Below are 25,380 nucleotides of genomic sequence, written 5' to 3'. Positions count from 1 at the left end.
AAAAACTCGCTAAACACAAGTTAATTGCCTATCTTTTCTGTAAATTTGGTGCCAATACCACAAATTGGTTAGGAGCTATTGAAGATATTAGGTTCTAGTAACAGTAATAAATTAATAATTATTAAATGAAATGTGTTTTGAAAAAACTGTGTTCATTAAACAGAAGGTAATTAACTATACTTTCTGTAAAATTGGTGCCAATTAGTCAAATAGCTTGGGAGCTATTGAAGATATTAGGTTCTAAAAACAATAATAAATTAATAATTAATGAGTGGAGTGTTTTATTGAAAAGCTAAACTATGTTCGTTAAACAGAAGGTAAATGCCTATCCTTTTTGTAAATTCCGTATCAATCTGTCAAATGGCTTGGGAGCTATTGAACAAAATAAGTGCTAATAACAATAATAAATTAATGTATTATTCCTTATATATATATAGCGTTTTGTCTTTGTCACCTTACAGTTTCGTGTATGTCCAGTCTAATTTATGCGCATAGAAGCCTATTTTTTTGCGACAATTGCGACTTATATTTCATACAGCGCGTCCTCGTAAGGGTTGGTGGAGGCTATCCGAACCGACTTGCACCAAAAAAGTAAACTACATCCTAGATTCGCCGCCGGTCAGCCGTAGGGCACACAGAGACACAGACGACCATGTGCACTCACATACATTCCGCCACCAGTGGGAATCGAACATATGCCTGTCTGCACCAAAGTCGGACGAGTGAACTTGTCTCCCCTTTCTGATAATTTGTCTCTTCCTGTACATCTTGGATCATTTCCTGCTTGTTTATACAATCATTCACTAATCATCTGTCCTTCCCTGTATACATTCTGGGGAATTCCATAGTGACTTCCTGTACTTCCTGTATTGGATCGTTTCCTGTCGATTGATTTTGGGATTTCCAGTTCACAACCTGGTAGTTTTGCGGTATTGCCGGGTCACTTCAAGTATATTACATTTACATTTTGTCAAAAATAACGGCAGCCAATAGAGATATCTTTTGTAGGTTTATGTAAAAAAGGAGTCAATTGAAACCTTGAATGTGCAATTGGAAATGAATGGGAATTTTGAAAGCATATTTTTGGATCAAATTCAAACCAAATTGCGCAATTTTGCCAATAACTGCCTGGAAACATGTGTGCTCTTGTATTTTCGTAGAAGTTGTGAGATGTAACCTGTGTCAATTTGGAAAAGTAGCATATTGTGAAATTATAATATTATGGGAAATGCACCAAAATCAAACGGAGAAATGGAACATGTGACTTGTAAATGACTAAAAATTAACACAAAGTTATCTGAAATAAACAAGTGACCTGAGATTGAAAAGCAGAGTAGAAATTGCATTTTGTAGTTAAATGTCCCGTGTACCCTGATGCCACTGCGTACTGTGTAAAACAATAAAAGTGGCATTTGACAGTGCAGAAAATGCAAGCCTGTGAGCCTTTCCTGTTGCAGGTGTTAGTTTTTAGCACATTGTGGAACTCAAGTTGTTAGGGGGTAAAAATGTCACCGGGCCAGTTTAGAGGCTCTCTGAACTCCATCTCCATATTACCCAGTAACATGAAATTCAAGTCTGGCGTGTTGAACACCAACCTGTGGGCGAGACACACAGCATATTAGATTTCTGCCAGTGCCAAACGAGTGGATGTCTGTCGCCATTGATGGAAAAGAATGAGTTCAAGTTTGACACTCTGAAATGGTGGCCAGCCAATTGCAGGGCACAAGGAGACAAACAAGCATTCACACTCATACCTAGGGGCAATCTAGTGTGTCCAATCAACATAACATGCAAGTCTTTGGGATGTGGGAGGAAACTGGAGTACCCAGAGGAAACCCACGGAGGAGGGAGAACATGCAAAAACTCAACTCAGGTGGACCAACCTGGATTTGAACCCAGATCCACCACTGTGAGGCTGACATGCTAACCACTTGCGCTGCCGGGCCACCCTGAATAATATTTTGAAAGTGTATTTAGTATTTTAAAGTGACTTTTCGCTACTAATGAATATAAGCGACAACGTACGGGCAGAAACATTGAAATAGAATATTAATGACTCTATTAATGATGCTCGATTTAGGTGCTGTCTGCAACCTGTAGCTAACTTCTACAATCTACAAAATACCCAGATTTCAACGGGAAAGTTGACATGTGGGATGCAGGTGACCTCACGACACACTAACTGTCCAGAGATCCCGCGTTTCTATGGCAATTTATTAGCGGCGCACTCTGCTGCGTATGTGTATGGCAGCCATATTGAGTCAGTGTTTTTTGTATTTTAATTTCACCCCCAATGTGCTCTCTAGCCGCCGATTTACAGGCTGTTTGGTTTATAGCAACCTGACTCCAACTCCGACTTTTTGCCCTCTTTTTTGTTATAGTTATTAGCCACCTCGTGATGTAGAGGTTCACTCGCCTGACTTCGGCGAGGGCAGGTGAGGACTCGATTCCCGCTGGTGGCAGTATGATTGGAAGTGTGGATGGTCGTTTGTCTCTTTGTGTACGCTGTGACTGACAGGCGACCAGTCTAGGGTGTAGTCTGCCTTTCGTCTAAAGTCACTTGGGTTAGGCTTGAAGAGCAATATTTCATATAATAATATGCAATATTTCCCTTCAGGCTCCAGCAACCCTTTCGCCCTTTCGAGTTTGCGCGGCATTGAAGATGAATGAATAAATACATGAATGAACATTCAAGAATGGCCCCGACACAAAATGGCTGACAAGTAACGACCCACGTCTTTTTCGGTTTACGGCGCACATCAGGCATCAAGTTTTGTGTGTATGTATTCCTCCACCTTTCGGGAGGGACAACCAGGCTTTCAGTGAGGCGGGCACACAGGTTTGGCTGCTTCATTTCCTGCTTTCGGTGCACTTGTACACAGTGGTAGCGGTTTAGGAATGTCTTAAAGTCGACAACCGTCAATTGGCAAGCCCGTGTCCGCAACTGTGCTTTTTTTCTTTTGTGGAGATTGGGCTCCCTTGAAGTTGAGGATGAACTCCCTCTCGACGCGGGTCAAGACCAGGCGTAATGAAGCCAATCTCGGAGCCGAGAAGGACCACTTTGATAAACAGCAGGTAAGGGAGAGTAAGCCCCAATTTGTAGCGGCGTTGCAATAAAGAGGGCTTGGCTCGCCTGTTTTCTCAACAATGTGCCTTTAATTGGGTGAATTTAAAGGCTGCGTTGACCTAAAATTGAGATTTCCTATCATGTAAATAGGCTGAAATGCAAAAGGTGTTATCATGATTTAAAATATGTTTTGTAACTTGGTCAAAAATTGGCTTCGGTGTTAAAGTCAATGCTCTCATGACACTGCTCAACTCACCGTCTGCCGACGATAGTGCTGACGTCCGAGGCATTTGACGTGGGAGGGTTGGCAGTGAATATACGAATGTCCACTCGCTGCCCCTCTTTCAGAGATGGCATGGACATTAATTGATGATAAACCAATCAATGGGAGGGGTATATTTTGACTGGTGGAAGAACAAATTTTAATTTTTGACTCATTAGCTACCACTGACAATCCAATATATTTAAGTTGGCAAATGAAGGGATGTTATTCATTGTCCCCGTGACTTAAATAGATTGAAAGTCTACTAGTGATGACCTCACTTCAATTCATGGCAGAAGGCCCTCTACCAACATGGCCACCCAGCAGCTTCTAAAATGGCCTTCGTGTTGCCATGTTGACAGGGTCAACCTTCCCATCAAAGTCATTGCATTGACATTAAAATGAGTTCATAATTATCTATTTACTCAGTGGCTGCCATTGACAGTTCTATCCTATCTATTTGAAGTGGGAGGATGGATGTTCTTTCATTTGTGCCATTTCTTCCACTCTAAATTGATTTTACATTCTCTTAGAAAACTCATTGAAATGAATGGCAGAAAATAATTGGATGCCTTAAGATTGGACCTCTATCCTCACCTTGAGAAGGGTGATAGGTGTTCCTTTTTCATGGTGCTGTTTATTGCTAGATTGTAACTACATCTCAAAAAGTAAACTGGTTACTGCTAATCCTGATACTGGTGATTCCAAATTTAGATATCACCATTGTCTATGTTTGCTGACACAAAATGTAGCCATGCTTTCAACTGTGGCATTATTGAATCCAAATAGCTGCCACAATAGAGTTCATTAAAACAAGGAGGACTGGTTGAAATCTCATCTGTTAGTGCCATTGACAACACCAGACGTCCAATCCATTTGGACTGCTAGGTGTTACTTCACCCAAATGGGTTACCTGATGTTGAACTCAAAGTTGGGGGGGACCTTTTGTGAATATGTAAATTTTTCCTCTTGGCTCTCCGGTGGAAAATGAGGCTCTGTGCACTGTTCTGCTCTTAAGTAAAATATTTTTGGAATGATTTAGATGACACAAATGGCCTACATGTGTCATTTCCAATGAACTCAATTTGCAAGAAAACTATGCAGACTTTGACACTAGTGTCATAGAGTTGATCTTGTTGGTCCAGTTTGTCCAGCCTAGTTCAAATGCTGCTTCCTCTTCCGCTTGGCGGCACTTAAAGCAATTGAGCCTTGGCTTTCAAGTGTACTTTCTGGCATAGATTTTTACCTCTACTTACGAATGTCTCTACATATGAGATTCAGTGGTACCTCGAGATACGAGCTTAATGTTTTCCAGGACTGAGGTCGTATGTCAATTTACTCGTATCTCACATGGACATTTCCCATAGCAATGAACTAAAAACAAATTAATTTGTTCTAACCCTCTGAAAAAACACCAAAAACGGGATTTTGGATTGGAAAAACATTTTTATTAATCACCATCTATTAACAGAGTAACAAATAACTTGTAGTTATGATGTTTAATAGGACTGAAATTAGATGGATTTCGCGGAGGGGAGAGAGAGGGACTTTTTGCACGGCAACTCGCTTGTGACATAGCATAAACAAATTTAATTGAACTTGGATTACGATACAAACAAATACAAAACGATATTTAAACAAATTTAATCTAACCTTACACTAAACCTAATTCTAATTGTTTTATATTCTTATACCTTTATTTTCCCGGGTCGGCTCTACTTTCCCCGCTTCCACCTTGACTTTCAGCTGCAGTTTTTAAAAGGAAGCTATCAAGGGTTGTTTGCTTTTGTCTTCCCTTCAAAATATTCCGAAAATGATGCATACAAATGTCCTCACAATAAGATAACGCACGTCCACTTCCCAGCGAGAAGTAGTATACTCATCTCGTATTATCGAGCAAGCTGTCATGGATTTGAATATGTTTCAATGTTTTGACGTGCGTGCGTTTGTGTGTGTGTGTGTGTGTGTATGTGTGTGTGTATGTATGTGTGGGTGGGTGTGGGTGGGGATGGGGGTGGGGGGGGGGGGTGTTTGTGTGTGTGTATGTAAATGTGTGTGTGTATGTATGCAGTGGGGGTCCGTGCATTTTTTCGTAGGGCCTTCAACGAATCAATCCAACCCTCAAAAACTATTTTATGGCTATAAAACCTCGACTGCAGCTACAGCTACAAAAATAATCAATGCACAAAAATGGGGTAAAATCCACTTCCTAGCAGCATTTATTTATCAAATAAAAATACTGGAGCTTTTCAGACATTACAACCGTACCATGGGGGTGATTTTCCCGTGAAAAGACTGTGATGAAAGTCAATGGCGAAACGGCAAAAATTGCACTAAAATAGGGTAAAATCCATTTCCTAGCAGTATTTAGTGATTAAATACAAACACTGGAGCTTTTCAGATATCAGAACCGGGCCCACAATTGAAATATTATTTCGGAACAGTCATATTTTACTAACCAAAAATCCTTTTCAACTGTACATTATCCATCCTCCTTTCTTTCTTCCTTCTTTTCCATCACCATCGAAGCTAATGATGAAGGTCGAGCCTGTCCTGTCATGTTTCTTGGCGTCTTGAAAAGGCTTTAAATCAACACAACAACATATTTGCTGGTGCAGCTCGCTGCAAATACAGTGTAAGATAAGACAACGTCTCTTTGCAATTGCTTGTTCATATTGTATTAGTTTTTGTGAGTATAACAGCACCGTAGTCATCCTTATGGCTGACATGTCAGTATAAACACCCAACTGTATGACTGAATAATCAATCCTAGTCTTGTGATTGGGCTGACATGTCAGCACAAATACTCAACTGTCCGACACTGATCAATTACTTTTTGCCCTGCAAATGACTGAAACGTATCTGTCCAAAGTCCTAGTGACAACTGTCAGTTTTGCCTGTATTTAAGACACACTCACTGGTCATTCGACTAGAGTTGCAGGGAACATCGCGTTGAACAGGACCCCACTGTAAGGACTCTCACTGTCCACTTTGCAGTCTGGTAATAAACCTATTTTCTATTTAAATTGATCTCACTCTTTCTTAGTCTGCTACTGAAGTTGTATCTTCAGACCTAACATCCAGCTTGGTAGCTCTCATAGTTAGCACACTGAAAGTGGCGGACACACCCTTTTCCCGGCTGTAACAGGCCTGCTAGCTTTGGAGTTGACCGCCCTTTCTTAATGATGTCCATTTTCTTCTGGAGAAGTCCGTCTGGAAAATAGCTTTGTGAGCAAACCTGCAACCAAATACATTTGTTTTCCTCTGTCTGCCATTGTGGGTGGAGTTTGCGATCTCTGACTGGCTCACTTTGGCTTTGGTCTGCCTTCTAGGCAATCATAGTTGGTGAAAGCGATGACGTATCCCTCCGCCTGCGAAATGGCCTTGGTGTTACCAAATCGAATTCTGATTGGTTAAAGCAACAGTCTTATCGACGTTTGTTTAATGCAGCAGAGCCCGCAGAACTGATTGTGAAGGCCTTGAGGCACATTTCTGAACCTGGCAACAAATAATGGCTGAAATGTGATTGGTTAAATGCTTCAATATGAAAACACACATCTGGAAGCAGTGCAACCAGGGGGGAAATCAATGAAAGGTAGCTAACAGACAATTTGGAATTCTTTAATAAGTATTGATGGACAAAGTATAATATATGATTCAGGTATTTCTTAGGCCAGCAGAGAAGGCCTTGAAGGGCCGGAAGGCCCGCCACTGTATTTATGTATATTGTATAAATATATTTCAGCAACACGCTTATTTATTTATATATATATTCATGTATTTATTTTATTTATTAACTTACCTATTACCCATCTATTTATGTCTAAAATGATTTTTCTATATATGCATTCTAACCCTCTTGCTTCTGTGACAACTAAATTTTCCAAATATGGGATAAATAAAGTTATCCAATCCAATCGTGATACGTATTATATCATGACCCTGTATTGCGGTATGTGTCTTATTGCAAAACCCTGTGTTATATCTGGATCCTGGTGTTGTGATGCATACTGCATTGTGACCCTTGTGTTGTGATATGCCTTTAGAGATTCTATGTGGCCCTGATGAATACATAGGTTGTCCTGCATTATGTCAGGATCATGTTGCCGATTTATCCTTTGCTAGGCCAGTTCTTGTATCAAGGTTAAATGTGCTATATTCTCACTCTGTGCATCTTCCTCTTACGTATGTCATCCCAGTGAGCACCCTTGGGATGGAGAGGGGGTGGGGGGATGGGGGGTAATGAAGACAATAGATAAACAGAACAGGCTGGTACTAGCACTCATCACCCTTTGAAGGGCAAGTACGTTGTTTGGGTCATTTCAAAACCTTCTACACTGTCTCACTTGAGTGCCTTTGACAGCGATTCATACTCTCTTCCGGTCCAAATTGATTTTACGGCTAGCGCTGCCAGTGAGTTAATAATTTAAAACCTGAAGAAATTGTGTGGGAATGCTTCCATGCTGGTCGTTTAACACCAATTATAAGGAGGTTTGCCTAGAAAGCCGCGGTGGAATATATTAGCTCCTTTTCTTTGGTTATTGCACAAAAAGGTTCAAATTTAGTGTAACGTAACAGAATAACTTTTTTCAAGTGTGTTTGTGTGTATAGGATTCTGAGTTCATTTAAGTTAAATGTAAAGTTTATGTTACGAGCTGATCCATCAAGTGACTCTCTCTCTCTTCCATCCGCGAACTCCACGTTGTATTGATTAATATCTCATTTTAGTATTAAACATCATAACCACTATTTGTTTGTTACTCTGTTATTAGATGGTAAATTACAACCAATAAAAATGGTCAATACTCAAGAGGCGAGCAATTAAAAACCCTACAAATCATGACAAACTCCAAGCGTTGATTATGCAAGAATGGACGGCCATCAGTCAGGATTTGGCTTAGAAGTAGGTCGACATCATGCCAGGGAAAATTGCAGAGGTCTTGGGGAAAAAAAAGTGTCAACACTGCAAATATTGACCTATTGCAAAAAAAGATTTTGATACTTGTGAAATACTTCATCTTGAAAGTCATTGTACCATAGAAACATCTGGCAAATACCTAAAACACCTGAAGCAACAGACTTTGTGAAAGTGTAATATTTGTTTAATTTGCAAGACTTTAAGCCATTACGTATGGTAGTAATAATAGGGGTGATCCTACCTGGCGTTTTTCGTTTATCGCGGCCATTTCCAGTCTACAATATCCGCCATATTTGAGAGATTAATGTCCTTATTATTATACAAAAAGAACTTTTTTTTAAATGAACCTGAACAATCAGTTGCCTTTAAAGTCAAAATGTCTTTCCTTTCAGTTAAGCAGCATCAGCAAAGCCATCAACTCCACCGAAACCCCTGTAAAGGAGAAGCATGCACGCCGTATCCTTTTTTTTCTTGTAAAGGAGAGCAAGTGGCAGATGACGCCAAGATGGAGTTGCCGCCTTAACATGTCTCAGGCATCATCTTGGGCACGCACCGGGAGAAGGGCGCCCACACTTTCTGGTCCTACGCCCTTGGCTTCCCCATGGCCAGCAGCTCTATACTCACCTGGAAGTTCTGCCACGTGTTGCACAAAGTCTTGCGAGATGGCCACCGCAATGTAATGTGGCCTGATTTAAACACCTATTGAACAAGCAAATCTTGATTCGGGATTTCTATGCAGGTCTTACAAGACTGCATGAGACATTTCGGTTCCATCGTGGAACTTGGACAACTCTGGGTAAGTTTCTGTGTTTTTATATGAGGGGATCTGCCACAGTACGATGTAGGGCTTTCGCTCCATTCAATTTTTTTTCCTTCAGGGTAACCTGCACGACCGATACGGCCAGCTGGTTGCTCTATATTCCAAGTTGCTGTGCATCAAAATGAAATTCCACAATAAGGTGAAGTTATGAGCGGTGTAATAAGGTGTAGTGACTTTTGTTAATTTTGGCATTCTTGGCCCTGCATAGTTGTATCACACTATTCTAAATGAGTAAAGTGACCCCTTTTGGCAGCACTCGGAAATCCCCTGCAACTTGGAAACCACCGACGAGGTGTTGGAGCGCACGGCAGGCACCGACATAAACAACGTGTAAGTTACCCTCATTTTCCCCATGTTTGTTTGGGCGTCATTTTCTCAAATCCCGATTGTCGCCCCGGGCAGCTTCCAGCTAACCGTGGAGGTCTTTGATTACATGGATGCTGAGTTGAAGTTGGCCGAGACAGGTAAATAGCAAGAAACCTTTTTTCTGAGAATGTTTTAGATTCCCCTATGATCAGAGACAGGTAATTGTGTCATCTTTTCAACTCATAATTAGCTGTATTTAACGAGGAAATGCCAGCCAATCATCGGCCATTTGGCCAATTTTCCCGTGCTGCTCTTATGTGGCACAAAAACCCAAAACTTAAATGATGAATACAACAGTGGCGGTCCGTGCATTTTCTCGTGGCGCCTTTAACAAATCAATCCAACCCTCAAAAACTATTTTATGGCGATAAAACCTCTACTGCAGCTACAGCTGCGACACACAAAAAATAATTAATGCACAAAAATGGGGTAAAATCCACTTCCTAGCAGCATTCAATGATTAAATACAAATACTGGAGCTTTTCAGACATTACAACATGGGGGCGATGAACGTCAATGGCGTACCCGCAAACATTGCCCGAATACGAGGTAAAATCCAGCCGAAAACAGCATTTATTGCCCACAACTTAAATATTATTTAGGAATATGGCCATATTTTACTCACCAAAAATCCTTTTTAACTGTACACAATATGCATCCTCCTTTCCTTCCTTCTTTTCTATCGCCATCGAAGCTAATGATGAAAGTCGAGCCTGTCCTGTCGTATTTCTGGCATAGTCTGTCTTGAAAATGGCTTCAAATCAACACAACAATATATTTGCATGTGCAGCTTGCTCCAAGTACAGTTTGGTAGCTCTCTCTGAACGTGGCAGACACACCCTTTTCCCGGCTGTAACAGGCTTGCTAGCTTCGGAGTTGACCATCCTTTCTTAATGATGTCCATTTTTTTCTGGAGAAGTCCGTCCGGAAAATAGCTTTGTGAGCAAATTTGCAACCAAATCTATTTGTTTTCCTCCATCAGCCATTGTGGGTGGAGTTTACGATCTATGGCTGGCTCAGTTAGGCTTTGGTCCGCCTACTAGGCAATCATAGTTGGTGAAAGCGATGACGCATCCCTATGCCTGCGAAATGGCTTTGGTGTCACCAAATCGAATTTTGAATGGTTGAAGAAAGCAACAGTTTTATCGAAGATTGTTTAATGCAGCAGAGCCCACAGAACTGATTGTGAAGGCCTTGAGGCAGATTTCTGACCCTGGCAATAAATAATGGCTGAAATGTGATTGGTCAAATGCTTCAATATGAAAACACACATCTGGAAGCACTGCAACCAGGGGGGAAAGCAATGAAAGGAAGCTGACAGACAATTTGGAATTATTTAATCAATATTTATGGGCAGAATAGAATATATAATTCAGATATTTCTTAGGCCAGTAGAGAAAGCCTTGAAGGCCCTGATGGCCCGCCAATGGCACAAACTATTTGCTATCTAAGGCTGAAAGAGCACACGAGTATTTATAGTAATGAATGAATTTGACTAAATACTCCTTTTCCAGCGCAGTTGTTGCCGTTAGACGTTCAATGCATTTTAGCTGGGATCAGCAAATGAATGTTCAGGAATTGTATGTCTACTGTTGTCAATGGTGGGCAGTGAGTGACTTTTGGCTCCATCTTGGATCTATTTGTCTTGAGGGCATTTCCGGGTCACTTACTAAGTTCCTATTCATTCGTCACATTTGAAATGTCCGCCTTGATGTTGAGTTGGTTGTGGCGGCTTCTTTTTCACACCCATGAAGAACATTTGGAGCCAGTTAATTATTCTGTTGGGTGAGAAGGTTGAACCAATCATTGGCCTTGTATCTATGAGTCATGTTTTCCATGCTACGAAATATACTCGCAACATGAAAGACTTTTTTCCTTTAGCAATACTTGACTACCACCACACTACCCTTAACACCTTGCAATTTATGGAATCCGCAAAATGTGACCAGCAAAGTAGGAGGTGCGTTATTGAAAAGTATATCAACATATATAAGGGTCAAACTTTTTCCATGTCCTAGAAAAAACGTAAACCGGAAAAGGTAGGTTGTGATAGATGTGAAAATACAACTTCAGGAGCAGGTTAAGAAAGAAGTGAGATCAACTTAAGAGGAAATATGTTTATTACCAGACTGCGGGATGGGGGAGAATGCTCAAACAGCTCTGAACCGCTCATTCTGTCGTCCTCGCAACTCTCTCTGAATGAACAGTGGGTCAGTCTTTATATAGGAAAACAGGGCGTAATATGGTTTATATGACAATGACCAAACTCTAGGCAAAGTCTGATTAATCAATGACAAGTCTCCATGGCAATGACCAAACTTTGGGCAAAGTCTGATTAATCAATGGCAAGTCTCCATGGCAACAACCAAACTTTGGGCGAAATTCGGTTAATCAGTGTCAAGTCTCCATGACAATGACCAAACTTGGGGCAAGTTTCTTATGACAACAATGTTTGTATACTTACAAAAACTTACACAATATGAAGAAGCAAGTGCCAAGCGACGTTGTCATTTTATCTTAATGTTATTTTACAATACCCTCCTGTTGTAAGTATAAAAAAATGAACTTTGTTAGTGACACTACTTTAACAAAATTCTTCACAAATTATTTCAAACTGGAGTTTAGACCGACCAGAAGGGAGCGAAAACCTTCACGCAGTTGAGGGAAAATTGCTCCCTTGACCTTCCGCTTGGGATGATCGCCTCATGGTCTGGTGTCTCGGAACAGGAAATACATTAATCAGTGTCAGGCAGTAACGCAAAATAAGAGTCAGATTGGATTCTTGCATGTGTATATGAGTTCGCATTAGCTGGGTTTAAACAATCATGGTATGTTCGAATGTGGCATTAATGGTACGTTTGATCAAAGCTGAGAAGCAGGCTAAACAACAGGTTAGGATAACAAGCACGAGAGCACTAACAGTTACAAATGGAAGAACAAGTCAAGCCATCCTCGTTGTGGAACCGGATCTCCGGTCAGTGTTCTGCATGTTCCTCATAGCCTGCAGGGCATCATGGACTGAGCAGGACGCGTTGGCAAGGATGAAGGTGCAGCATGAGTCTTCTACCATGGCACACACACCTCCCCGCTGGGCGGCCACTAGGTCAAGAGCAAGGCGGCCCTGGACAATCACCTGGGCCATGGCGGCTACCCGGGCCTCTCGGCCTTGCTGCAGCCAGACTAATGCGCCGACACAGGCCCAGAACCTGCAATCAATGGTCTCCAGATGCAGAGTGTTCCTCGCCGCTCCCACCCAGGGGAACAGTGCCATCAGGATTTTGGAGGAGACTGACCAGTGTTTGTGTTTGAGGTGCACATTCGAGCCCCACACTGGATCAGGTTTGTGAGCTCCATCACTCATTCAATCAGCTTTTACAGTGGTGGCCGACTTGGTGAAGTTAGCGGTCAAAATCACACGGTGAGGTCCTCACGTGGAGATGACCAGCACTTTCTTTGTATAACCTTGACGAGTACCAGGTCGCGTGGGGACAGGGCCTCCTATGTGGGAGACTGAGAAGATGTCGGGAGATCATTTGCAATGATACCTCAGGTAGATTCCAAGATGCCGTCCCATAGCTTGAATCACGCGGCTCAGGAAGCAAGCACCACCATCACTTTAAATGACTCGTGGTATTCCATGGTTTGGAATGGTCCTTTTGCATATGGCTTTTGCAACTGCCCTGTCGTCCGCTTTCTTGGATGGGCATATCTCAGCCCACTTGGTCAATGACCACCAGACAGTACCTGTATATCCCACCTTGGTTCAGCTCGATGAAATCCATGTTCAGGAACCTGAAGACAGCTTCTGAAAAAAATTAAAGTAGGTTTGGACACCTCTGGGACTATATTATCCCTCCTGTTGAGACATGGTTCCTCCCATGGCTCAATTTGGCAATCTCTTCAAACAATGATTGTGGAACGCATGGCTTGTTTGCATAGGGGCCGTTCTTGTGTTGAGTGGCTCCTTCTGTTGCCAACAGTAGTTTCTCGTTTCTGGTCATTTATTTTAACCCTTTGTAAGAAGGTTTAGTCTCAATTGAAACATTTTCACCATTTTGCATATGGAGGCAATACAACCAATATAAAAGAGTTGCCAATGGTTTTATGGCATTGCTTGCTGGGCAATAATCTTTCCAATCAATATTGGAGTGGTTGCTGTTTCGTTTTATTACGTCAGAAAGTTTATCGGACCTGTCTCCTCAAATGTTTCAACTGAGAGAACGTTCTTACAGTGCAAATGGTGGATCCACATCCCCCTCTCGGCTGTTTTCACGTCTGTTGGTTGGTCAGCAATGCTTGGTATGGATGTTCCCACTTTAAGGTTTTATAGCCATAAAATACTTATTGAGGGTTGGATTGATTCACACACAGCACTACTGAAGGCCTAAGTGTGAAATTCATGTCCCGCCACTACTTTACATGTTTTCCTACGAATACTGTATCAATGTCTGGTTCCAGTTCTGCGTCAGCTCAACTCGTCCATGGCTCTCTCTTCGCTGACTTCGGGTCAGTGTCGCCTTTCGCCGCTAGTGCAGGTCATCCAGGACTGCAGTCAGCTTTACCATTTCATGGTCAAGCTGCTCTTCAAGCTTCACGCATGTAAGTCCATGCTGTCCTACACTTGGGTGCCGGCCTACCTCATCAAGTTTCCCCTTTCAGGTCTACCCGCCGACACCCTCCAGGGACACCGGGATCGCTTCCGGGACCAGTTCCAGAGGTTAACCCAGACTACTTAAACTTGATTATTAATTCTTTCACCGTGCTCGTTCCTTCATTTTCTGCTAGCCCTCCTACTTAAATTGATTGGATGTTTAGTAAGGCAGTGGCAACCATTAAGTAAATAGCAGATGCAAACAGCAGCCTCTTAAAAGTCAGTTTGAAAAATAAGCGAGTTATGATTTTATTTTCATGTTGCTGTATTCCCTTTAACGGGAACATTTTTTTCAGATAAGCAATGTTTTAATAAAAAGGTATTTTAAAAAGGCAATTTATAATTACCAAATTTTCACATCTATAGGGTGCACTTAAGTCTACAATTTTCTCTAAAATGCTCGGTGCGCCCAAATGGTGTGTGGGTTTTGTCTGTCCACTAAAGTCCATTTTTGTATGTCCTTGACCGCTTAAGTGACTGGTTTTATTTCTTGCCAACACGCTACTTATTGCGATCAACCTTTCAGGCGTTCACTCTAAAAATAGCCTCCCCACGCATTCCAAGCATTACGGTAAATCCATTCAAAAACATCCCCGGGGATTGGAAAGGCATTTGACTTACGTATGCTTGCAGTGCTTGTAACCCTCAAAAACACTCTCAATACTTAAAGAAACGCCATATCAGAGCCATGGATCGAACACAATTTAACAGCTTAGCTCACGCATTGCTAACGGATGGCCAACATTGTAGTTCGGGAAGGCAGCGTCGCACGAGTTATGTGACGATTTGGAATGAATTGTTGATGGCAATATAACAGCCAGGATAATCAAAGGCTGGGGAGTGATGCATGTCAGGAGTTACAATGGATTTTGGATGGCTGGGCTCAAGTGTCGGCCAGCACTATACAAGCTTTCGCCAAAGCAGGAATCAAGTTCCAGGAATACACAACTCTGACTGACAGTGGAGCCTAGCATGTTAAATACCGAACTCTTTATATAAGAGTGTACCTTTTACCCCAATAAAGCATTATCAAACTTAGTTTTGCCCGTGCTGTCTTAAAAAAACTCTAGTGCCAAAAAACAGGAAATATACCCGCACATGAGACTGCACCCTTTCACAGTGCATTTCATAGGTGTGAAAATACGATATTTTGTGAAAAAATATTTTCTGCTATTTTATTCTCAAACATTGAGATTTTCTTTTTTTTTTAATGATATGCCAATTTGTTTCCCGTATTTACTCGCATATAAGCCGCTTTTGTCAGATTTAAAAATGATGATTGAATTGAGGGTACGGCTTAAATGTAACGACGTAAGCGAATTCAGTCGATACTTTCATTTATATCAAAATAGAGAAAAGATAAACCGCTAATCAAAATGTATTTTGACGTATATGAATGAAAATTTAAAAAAAATGTACGTACCTTGCATAAAACGTGAAAAAAACTCGCGTTCCCGTCACTGCTCGCTCGGGGCGCAGCCATTTTACCTTGGGGCGCTTGCGTATTAACCTAGTTAAACGTGCTCTGACTGGCCAGACGCGAGTATCCTTGATTTTGAAATTGACCCACTGCATCACAGATTATATTAACTTCCGTGTTGAGAACACTGCCCTCAAAGAAGGTCTGTTGTTTCTCCAACAATAAGCCGTGGGTCACCAGGGATCTAAGGGCCCTCCTGAGCAAGAAGAAGAGGGCTTATAGGTCTTGGGAGAAAGTGAATCTGAAAATGGTCCACAAGGAACTGGGAAGAGAGAGATAATGAAGGGGAAGACCATTTACAAGAGGAAGCTAGAGAACCAACTCCAGAGAGGCAACACTAAAGAGTTCTGGAGGAGCTTGAGGACCATTTCGGGCCAAGGAGGCAACAGTGACAGAGCCCCGAAGTACACAGACATGGAGTGGGCTAATCAGTTCTTTAACAGATTCAGTTATGCCCCCACTCCCTTGACCCCCCAGACCAGAAGCAACTCCTCCCCCCTCTTTCTCCTCTTCCTCCCCTCTTCCACCGGTGTCTGCATTACTGTCGATCAGGTGATAAACAGCTTAAGAAAATCGAGCCAAGGAAGGCTACCGTTCCAGACGGCCTCAGCTCCAGACTACTGGGAGACTGTGTGGATCAGCTTGGCAAAGTTATTCTGCATATTTTCAACCTCAGCGTCAGTCTGCAGAAGGTCCCCACCTTGTGGAAAACTTCCTGTGTGGTCCCAGTTCCAAAGATTGCGAACCCCAGGGAGCCGGTACTCGGGCGATTCGCCTAAGACGTTAAGCCGACGGACATCTGGCTGAGGGACAGTTCGCCGAGGGGGCGTTTGGCCGAACATATAGTTAGCCGACTGGATAGTCAGCCCACGGTCGTTGCGCCGACGCGCTCACCCTGCCCCCTGTCGTGTGTGTGTACGTTTCTCAACCTCGGCCCGCGGGCCATTTACAGTCCTTACAGATAACAACATTCATTTAGAATAAGAAGGGCATTTATTCATGGCCAAACACACACAGAACCGTACGCGACAGAAGAAAAAAGGTAGTTATGATAGTCAGTACTGTAAATCCTACTCCGGAAAATTTACACCAGAATAGAAAACAGTGAGATTAATCTTTTAATTAAGGTTCTCAGCAAATCATTTTGAATATATATTTCCTAAAATAATGGGAAATTATTTAAAATTAAAATATTGTTCCTTTTGGCACACATCACTAGAAGTGTGTTCCATAGCATTTTCAGGTATTGTTCTCTAAGCCCCTAGTCTGTCCTATAGTGTTGTTTTTCTCACATAACAAGGGTGCGTGTAGGTGTACATATATAACAATATTGAATAAAAAGGACGGGCAGCACATTACAGTACTACGTCAGGCGTCGGGAACCTTTTTGACGAAGAGCCATAAACAATTCATATTTTCAAACATTATTCCTTGAGAGCCATACGCAGAATTTAAAAGTAAAAATACATGAAAATGTGATCATTTATTATTCATTTCACAACTTTGAAAGTAAAAAAAAAGTCTGAATTCTTTTGAGAACATTTTTTCACTGTTGCTTATCAATGAGTATCAATGAGAGAATACATTCAGAAGAATCTAATGAAGAAAAAATATGATTTACAAAGGCGGAGAGCCATATACACCCATCCAAAGAGCCACATATGGCTCCCGAGCCATAGGTTCCCTACCCCTGTACTGCGTACTTGTATGTAGGAATATGTCCAGCGGGGTTGGACCGGTCTTTCCTCTAACATATCCTAAATTTCATCCAACGTATATTAATTGTAATTTTTTGTAAACTGTCTGTGTGTGAAAAAAAATGGTGTTTAATTCATTATTTTATTAAACAAATAAAAGCAAGACTCAAAGTCTCAGGCTAGTGTATTGTGAATGTTTACATATACTGTATGTGTGCCCCTCAGCTTTAGTCGTCTTGCCAAGTGGTTTAGGCTGTTCTTACCAGTGCAAGCGTCACCAAAAGGATTATTTTAGTTGGGTGACAAATGGATCACAAAAGAAATTTACTGGACAATGCTCACCATCAGACGTAAACAACATGAAGACTTTATAAGTTAACTGGCCAAAGAGTACCATCCTCTGGATGCAAGTTTAATAATGGGTCATTTGGGAGTAAATGGACATGGTTCAGATGAATAAGTCAAGAGCCAGTTCAAAGATAATCATTTTACTTGCTTTTCAATATTAAACACATTATCAATAAGCTGCCATTCTAAAAATTATTTAATAAAAAAGAAAAAGTGAATTCACAGATGGTGTTTTTATTAAAGCAGTAAAAAACTTACAAATGATGTACAAAGATTACAAATACAATACAAACTATTTACAAAAATTACAAATAACTTACTGTTATAACTACTATTTTTATTCTGTCTCGTACTGTTCTGTGTGTTTGGCCGTGAATAAATGCCCTTGTTATTCTAAAAGAACGCTGTTATCTGTAAGGGCTGTAAATGGCCCGCGGGCCGAGGTTGAGAAACATGTACACACACACACGACCGGGGCGGGGCAAGCACATCAGCGCAACGTCCGAGGCCAGGGCGAGCGCGTCGCCGCAACGTCCATCGGCTGACTATCCGGTCGGTTGACTATCCGGTCGGCTAACTATCCGTTCGGCTAACTCCGTTGGGCCAAATGCCCCCTCGACGAACTGTCCCTCGGCCAGACGTCCGTCGGCGAAACCTATTGTGGCAAATCGTCCGGTCAGGCAGGGAGCCAAACCACTTCAGGCCGGTAGCATCACCTGATCAAGATAATGGAGAGAATCGTCCTCAATCACTTCAGCCCCCTGATGAATGCTTCCTCACTGACAGACCACAATATGTAAGACTTCAGGACTGTATGTCTGATGTGGTAGCTTGCAGCACGGTGGCCCCACAAGGCACAGTGCTCTCCCCACTCCTCTTTCCCCTCTACATATCAGACTTCAAACATAATACAGACACCTGCCACCTCCAGAAGTTCTATGACCACATCGCTATTGTTGGACGAGTGACTATATCAACACCGGTTAGACAAAGGAAATGGTAATCGATTTTCGGATGAAACCTCAACAGACCACTCTGGTGAACATCCAGGATACAGACATTGAAATTGTGGAAAATTTTAAGTATCTGGGTGTTCGCATCAACAACAAACTAGACTGGTCCACAAACATAGATGCCCTGTATAAAAGGGGCCACAGCCACCTCTACCTACTGACGCGACTATGGTCCTTTGGAGTGTGCAGGACACTGCTCAGGACCTTTTACGACACCGTGGTTGCATCTAATTTCCTATGTTTTCCTTTGTTTTCATTAAAAGGCAGGATATACCTTGCTTTTCGTTCAAGCACCTAGGTGGACAGCTTAGGGTCCTATAGTTGTAGTTTGAGTTTTAGTCTTTAGTAGAGAGCACCGCTAACGTTTCCAGCGAAGCTTGTTTCAGTGTTCATCAAAATTGACTATAATGTTTTGTCAAAGAAGAATGCTGTACATTATCAATTACTAGGAATTGATATAAATGAAGCTGAAGAATTGTCTGTGTGCCTTCGTCTCACTCTCTGACCCGGGTATCTGGGTAGCTGAGCGCTATCAAAGAGCATCACAATTTTAAGCTAACTCGCTATTATTGATTTTTTTTTTCCGTTGTATTTCTTGTAGTTCGAAAGTGACAACTATTGGAGTAATACGAGCCATCGATGTAATTAAGAAATTTTGACATTGGAAGCAATACGGTTGCCTTATGATAACTTCCTTATGATCTTGACCCTAATAATGTGCTTTTGATTCATACAGTATGTCAGAAATACCAATAGGGTTGATTGGTTTTAAGATTTGCCCTTCAAAGTACACATTTGTTGGTGAAAATTGGGAATCAGGTGGCGGCTTATCCGTGAGAAATTTTAAAATTAAAAAATTTCAAGGCAAATATCAGGGTGCGTCTTATACACGACTGAATACAGTTAAAAGGTCAATGCTGAAGCATTAAAGATGGTCTTATGCTCGACAGCCTAAAGACATTCTTCAACAGAGCTCGCGAAATGATGTACTTCAAGAGATTGATCCAGATTCCCAGACTGCCCGATGTAAGAATCCTCTCTGTTCTTCCATTCGACATCAGGCAAATTTCCTTTAGTCTTTTTTTTCGTGCCTTCTAGTCGCCGCCAAACTTTCTACACGCCGCCTCCCTGGCTAAGCACGTCAAACTGGTGGTGGTCATCCCTGACGAGGAGGATGACGGCGATGACGACGATGAGCCTGAGCCACAACCCGACATCTTTGATCAGGCCTTTGGCCCGCCTGATGGAGCCTTCGACGACAGGTGCACCTGCTGCTTAGATCAGGGGTGCTGGTGGTACTCAGCAATTTATTTGGCCCCCAAAAATAAATCCCGACTTCATATTTACGCTAAAATAGAAATTGTTTGTGTCCAAAAATTGGGAAATATTTCTTAGCAGTCATTTGCTGCGATCTTCTCCCAATCTGAATGAATTGGACATCAACTGCCATCAAAGTGCTGAAATATCATTCACCGAGTTTATTCATTTTTGACATCTTTAAACTTGTGTATGTTTTGATTAAATTGTAACTAAAATTTAATTTTCATCTTTTGATTTATAAAATTATTTTTTACCTTTCAATTTTTAGAATTCATTTTTATCCATATTGGTGACTTTTATTTTTAAATATTTAAGTTTTACGATATTTAATTAAATTTCGAAATGTTTGCGAATTTACAGCCACTGATTTCCTACAAAGTGATCTGGTTTTTGCTGTTTTTGCAACAGAGATGTCCAGATTGAGAACCTGAAGCGTGAGCTGGAGATGTTGCGAGGTGAACTGGAAAAGGTGAAAGCTGAGGTGAGAAGCGGATTCATGCTCTTCTTTGTTTGAAGGGATACCAACTATTGTACTTCCCATTTGTGGAATTTGGTGAACTGGTCCCAGTCGTTCTGGAAAAATTGAGAAGGGATGCTATACTACTTAAGCAGTTAACCACGGACGTTGTTATTGGGCCACTCCCATTTAGAGATTTAAGGGAAGTGATGGGTAACATCCTTTGGACTTTGACGCATTCCTGCTCACTTCTGTAGATTGTGAATCACTTGTACATTTTGGGTAACTCTGTCATCAAATAAAAGCAAAACCAAATCAAAGGCCTTTATTGTCATCATACATTTTTTGGACAAAGTCGGCGGGCCGTAGTTTGCCCATGTCTGTGCTACTCCATAAAGTGCTTTTTCCCAGTACCAGAACACAAATAAGTAATATAAAAATATAAATACTCACATCCTGCTCAGGTAAATTCTAAGCTATTGCACATTGTTATTGCACACCCCGAAGTTATTGCACAGAAGGGATTGTGTGTCGTGCTAACGCAAGTTCGGAGTCTGATGGCTGTGGGGAAAAAAAACTGTCCTTAAGTATATTTTTCCATGCTTTGTGAGACCTGTAGCGTCTAATAAGATGAATAAGTTAAGAATACGATGGATCACTTACCTCTCACAGTCTTTATACTTACCCTCCCTCAGTCAGCCTGTGGAAGGCAGATCCACGCCAAACGAACTTCCTGTTACCTCATTGCGACTAAATTTCATAGAAGGGATTTGTGTTGTCGTCACGTCACGTGTTGCTGCAGGTTCAGAGTCCTGATGGCTGTTGGGGAAAAAGCTGTCCTTGAGCCTGTTTGTCCATGCTTTGTAGGACCTGTAGCGTCTGCCAGATGGAAGCAACTGGAACAGGTTGTGACCAAGGTGGTATTGGTCCCTGACAATGTTCCGGCTCCGCTGAGGCAGCGAGGGCTGGCAATGTCTTCCAGTGAGGGCAGAGAGCACCCGATGATCTTCTGGGCGGTGTTGATCACTCTCTGCATGGCTTTTCTGTTGCTGCTGTGCTTCCAGCATACGATATTTTAATGCAGTATGCCAGGATGTTCTCCACAGTGGCTCTATAGAAGGTTACCAGAAACTTAGTGTCCAAGTTGTTTCTCCTGAGTACCCTCAGGAAATGTTTCTGGGCCTTCTTCACCACCGCCGTGGTGTTGGTAGACCAGGAGAGATTTTCCATGACGTGGACCCTCACGAATTTTAAGGACTGGACCATACTCCATTTATGAGGAGTGAGGCCAGATCTGTGCTGCGTTTGCGAAAGTCCAGGATTATTTATATAGTTTTCGTGGTGTTTAGTGTGATATTGTTCACCACAGACCTCATCTTTCTAGGCAGACAGAATTTTCTTTTGATTGTGATGGAATTATGGTCATTTCCTGTTGATTTTGAGGCTGTGGAATTTTTTGTTTTTGTCAGAAATAATAACCTCCAGTGGGCAGGGTCCAAGTCAATGGAAAAGTTGGAAATATTTGGAGCCATGAGAAGTGAAAAAAAATGTCAAATTTGTGTCTTTTGCAATAAAAAAAAATCTCTAACTTTTGCATGCTACTCTTTGTGATTTTTTTATGTGATGAATGCATCTGTCCAGGCCCAGCGTTACATAACTCAACTGAAGTCACAGATCAACAGCCTGGAGGCGGAGCTAGAGGAGCAGCGGGCACAAAAGCAGCGTGCCTTGGCAGAGAACGAGCAGCTGCGTGTGGCGCTGGAGGGGGTGCGACGGCGTAACACTGAGTATGAAGGGCGGCAGAGCGCCTTTGTGGAGGCTGAACGTGAGACTTCTGTCGCTTTTTGAGAGGAGGCTGGTTGGTGGGTGGGTGTGGCTCCCCCTCTGACATTTTTGGTGTGGGTGGGGGGTTTCAGAGAGATCTCAGGCTACGGAGCAGCGCTACTCAAAGCTGAAGGAGAAGCACACGGAGCTGGTAGCCAGTCACGCCGAACTGCTTCGCAAGGTAATCTGCTCACGCTTACCACTTCTCAAATGTTTGAGCAAGGATACTTGGCTCCATGGGTACCACCAGCCGTAAAGCTGAAGTAACCAACATGTGGTCTCGTTATTGCCGCTAGATTTCATTTTGAATGGCAGCGGTAAATTCATACCCTCAAAACCCACTTACCCTATTTGTTCGAGTATAACGAGCAAATTTTTATTTGGAAAACCTGGAGCAAATTTCGGGTACATGAATCCCAGTGAAACCGTGCTCTCCACCGGAGGAAAAAGTCCCCTCGGCAACCGTTATAATGAGAACTAAAGACAAAAACGCACTGATAAGAGTGAAATGTGAAAAAGCTTCAAATTAATTGTCGAATACGAAACAGAAACTTGCGTTGGCTTTGCTGAATGTAGTCAATGTGGAGCTTTGCCCTCGTACGAGAGCAAAAAGACTGGCACCTCGACGCTGCGCAGGCGTTTAATCATCTGTAATGGCAAAAGTGATGATCGTGAAACATCTATATAATCATATAAAATATGTAAATGTTTAATCAGTCTTGTTTAACCTACCGTATTTACTCGTATATACGCCGCTTTTGTCGGACCAAAAATTAATGAATCGAGGGTACGGCTCATGCTAATAAAAACACGACATGCACGAAAATGCAAGTTGATGACGTCATTTATTTCAAAATAGAGAAAATATAAGCCGATAAAACCCTAAAAAAAATATTTTGACGTCAATGAATGAAATTCAAGGTAGAAAAAACATATGTATCTTGCATAAAACGTGAAAAAACTTTGTCGTTGTGAAGCGATACCTGGAAGCTTGTAACTCGGGTGTTGGGGCTACTGGCCAACACTTAATTAAACTCGAACACAGAAACACACTCTGAGGCAGATGGAATGAAAGTTAAAGGCCGCGTCTGCAGAGGCGGGGAGTGGACCATCCTGAGGCCGAGAGTGTGACTACTCTCCAAGCTCCTCGAAGCTATCTCCCGCCGAAAAGCTGCTTCAACGGTAGTTTTATTAGAGATAAGACAAGTCATAAAAATGGGAGGCGTTAATACAAATGAAGGAGGTGGAGTGCAGAAGGTGTAGTGCACATTTTAACCAATAGGTGTAAGTTAAATTCTATTCTAGTAACTTTTAATACATCATAATGAAAAGGGTGCAAGACTAAATATAAGAATACAAATATATTTCACATCGGGAAACATGTTTTTTTTCCAGACTAGGATAAAGTTTCATTGCACATTAATTTGGTGGATAGCAGTGGTGCACTCACTGTTTGAGTTTGCCTAGGGAGTTATGCAGAGATGTACTTAGGATTTTATAGAAAATGTAATCTTTTTGGTTGGGAGGAGGCGCAAAAGCTTTAATTCTTTCTCGGTGGGGTGCAACACAAATTAATTAGGAAGGACTGAGTTAAATGGAACTTGAACTGACACGAGCCTTTGAAAAATGCTGAATTTTATGACATAAATCGAGCATAGCACACTTTAAGAAGGGCCATTTTGGCGTCTTTCTCACCTTTGCCGACAGAGTGCGGACACGGTGAAGATGCTGTCGGTGACACAGCAGACTCAGGAGGAGGTAGAGAGGACCAAACGCCAGCTTTCGTTTGAAGTGGATCGCATCAGGCAGGAAGCGGAGATGAAGGTGGGTTTGGTGTCATACTCTGGCGCATTGGGATTTCCAAGTCCCGAAATCCTCTCTGGCAGTTGGAAGAGCAGAAACTTGAAATGGAAAGGTTGAGGAGAGAGCTCTCAGAGAAGATGGCAGAAATAACCCACATCAATGCCAATCTGCAGAGCAGCGAGCAGGTGACTGGTTGCCAAATCGAAGCACCAGGCGGACTGTGGCCCTCACCATTACAGATTTTTTTTTCTTGGTTAGACTTCAGCTCAGGTGGCCAGCACAGTGAGTGCCCTGCAGGCAGAGAAGGAGCGTCTGATGCGCTCGGTGAGCGAAAAAGAGGCAGAGCTTTCGTCGGTGCGCCAGAGTGCACAACTGCAGAGCTCCGCCATACAACAGACTCAAGACAAGAGCTCCAAGGAATTGGCTCAGCTGCAAGCCAGGCTACACGACAAGGTGACTCCTTACCCTTACTTTTCCCTGTTTTGCCCCTTCAGCCTATCCCCCCTCCCCCTTATTTCCCTTTTTCGCCATTCCTTTAGCTCAAGTGTGCTCATTCTGTCGATCGCCAATGTAGTATTGGTAGATCGCCTTAGAGCAGGGGTGGCCAACCCGCGGCTCGCGAGCCGCATGCGGCTCTTTGCCCGGTTTCATGCGGCTCTTACGTCCATATCAAAGTTTGTATTTGTGTTTTATTTGCGTGTGCGCTTCGCTTGAGTTCAATACGGTATTTTCGTCAAATGCGCATGTGCTTGGGATGAAAACACCTCAAAGTTTCCCAGTAGGAGCAAGGTCATTTGAGTAAAGGTTTTTAACAGAGTGGGAGAGCTCCCGTGAACCAGAAGCGACAATGAACGGCGTCGCGCACACAAAAAGTATCCCAAAGATCGAGCGTCGGCTGAAAAAGCCACACCCCCTGCGAGGCAGACCAAGGCGAGAGTGCTCAGCCGGGAGCAGCCAATAGGAGAGCGAGGTGTACACCCACGTGGTGGGCGCGCTAGTTAAAAGCCATTCATAATAAATGACAGCTCACAAGGAGCGAATGTTGCGCAAAAATAGGCTCTGATTTTATGACAGAAGTCCCACTAAGTAACATGCATAGTAAAAGAAAAACGCTATTGTAAATTATTATATTTTTGTTTGTGGACTTGGTTGAACTGAGAGTTTGTCTGTGTGAGACAGTGCACACAATGTTCATTGTTGATAATGACTGGCCTGTGCTGTTAGTACTGTAGGAGTCAATTTATGTCATTACTATTCTGGTGTGTGACATTTACAATAAATCTGTGTGATGTGGCTCTTTGCGGTAACACGGTAAAAAATGTGGCTCTTGGTCTCTGACTGGTTGGCCACCCCT

The 25,380-nt window shown here is 42.3% G+C and overlaps 1 protein-coding gene and 1 long non-coding RNA gene across 5 annotated transcripts in view; one reads left to right on the top strand and one right to left on the bottom strand.

The window, feature by feature from the left end:
* The first annotated feature begins 2,279 nt into the window (after nucleotides 1-2,279).
* The window catches only part of hip1rb (huntingtin interacting protein 1 related b), a 38,508-nt gene continuing 15,407 nt past the window's right edge, over nucleotides 2,280-25,380 (top strand). The window contains exons 1-19 of one of the 4 annotated variants that reach the window (XM_077715724.1): nucleotides 2,280-2,435; nucleotides 2,618-2,839; nucleotides 2,969-3,075; nucleotides 8,640-8,703; nucleotides 8,781-8,923; nucleotides 8,987-9,043; nucleotides 9,126-9,206; nucleotides 9,321-9,397; nucleotides 9,470-9,531; nucleotides 13,892-14,032; nucleotides 14,093-14,150; nucleotides 19,573-19,648; nucleotides 19,721-19,884; nucleotides 20,351-20,423; nucleotides 22,041-22,224; nucleotides 22,316-22,404; nucleotides 23,931-24,047; nucleotides 24,110-24,211; nucleotides 24,285-24,479. In XM_077715724.1, coding sequence (XP_077571850.1) covers nucleotides 2,992-3,075; nucleotides 8,640-8,703; nucleotides 8,781-8,923; nucleotides 8,987-9,043; nucleotides 9,126-9,206; nucleotides 9,321-9,397; nucleotides 9,470-9,531; nucleotides 13,892-14,032; nucleotides 14,093-14,150; nucleotides 19,573-19,648; nucleotides 19,721-19,884; nucleotides 20,351-20,423; nucleotides 22,041-22,224; nucleotides 22,316-22,404; nucleotides 23,931-24,047; nucleotides 24,110-24,211; nucleotides 24,285-24,479 — 1,767 coding nt within the window. In that variant the 5' untranslated portion in view covers nucleotides 2,280-2,435; nucleotides 2,618-2,839; nucleotides 2,969-2,991. Of the gene's footprint in view, nucleotides 2,436-2,541; nucleotides 2,840-2,940; nucleotides 3,076-8,639; nucleotides 8,704-8,780; nucleotides 8,924-8,986; nucleotides 9,044-9,125; nucleotides 9,207-9,320; nucleotides 9,398-9,469; nucleotides 9,532-13,891; nucleotides 14,033-14,092; nucleotides 14,151-19,572; nucleotides 19,649-19,720; nucleotides 19,885-20,350; nucleotides 20,424-22,040; nucleotides 22,225-22,315; nucleotides 22,405-23,930; nucleotides 24,048-24,109; nucleotides 24,212-24,284; nucleotides 24,480-25,380 lie in introns of those variants that run through there. The other 3 variants (XM_077715727.1, XM_077715725.1, XM_077715728.1) reach the window with 3 other exon arrangements.
* On the bottom strand, nucleotides 2,854-3,356 carry LOC144195869 (uncharacterized). Its single transcript, XR_013326174.1, has 2 exons — nucleotides 3,324-3,356; nucleotides 2,854-3,218 (listed from the first exon to the last, which is right to left on the bottom strand). It is a non-coding gene; the product is annotated as an uncharacterized LOC144195869 (long non-coding RNA).

Source organism: Stigmatopora nigra, chromosome 4, assembly GCF_051989575.1.
Source record: "Stigmatopora nigra isolate UIUO_SnigA chromosome 4, RoL_Snig_1.1, whole genome shotgun sequence".
NCBI classification, from domain to species: Eukaryota; Metazoa; Chordata; class Actinopteri; order Syngnathiformes; family Syngnathidae; genus Stigmatopora; species Stigmatopora nigra.
Note: the sequence above shows the minus strand (reverse complement) of the source record. Positions and strands in the feature narration are given on the sequence as shown.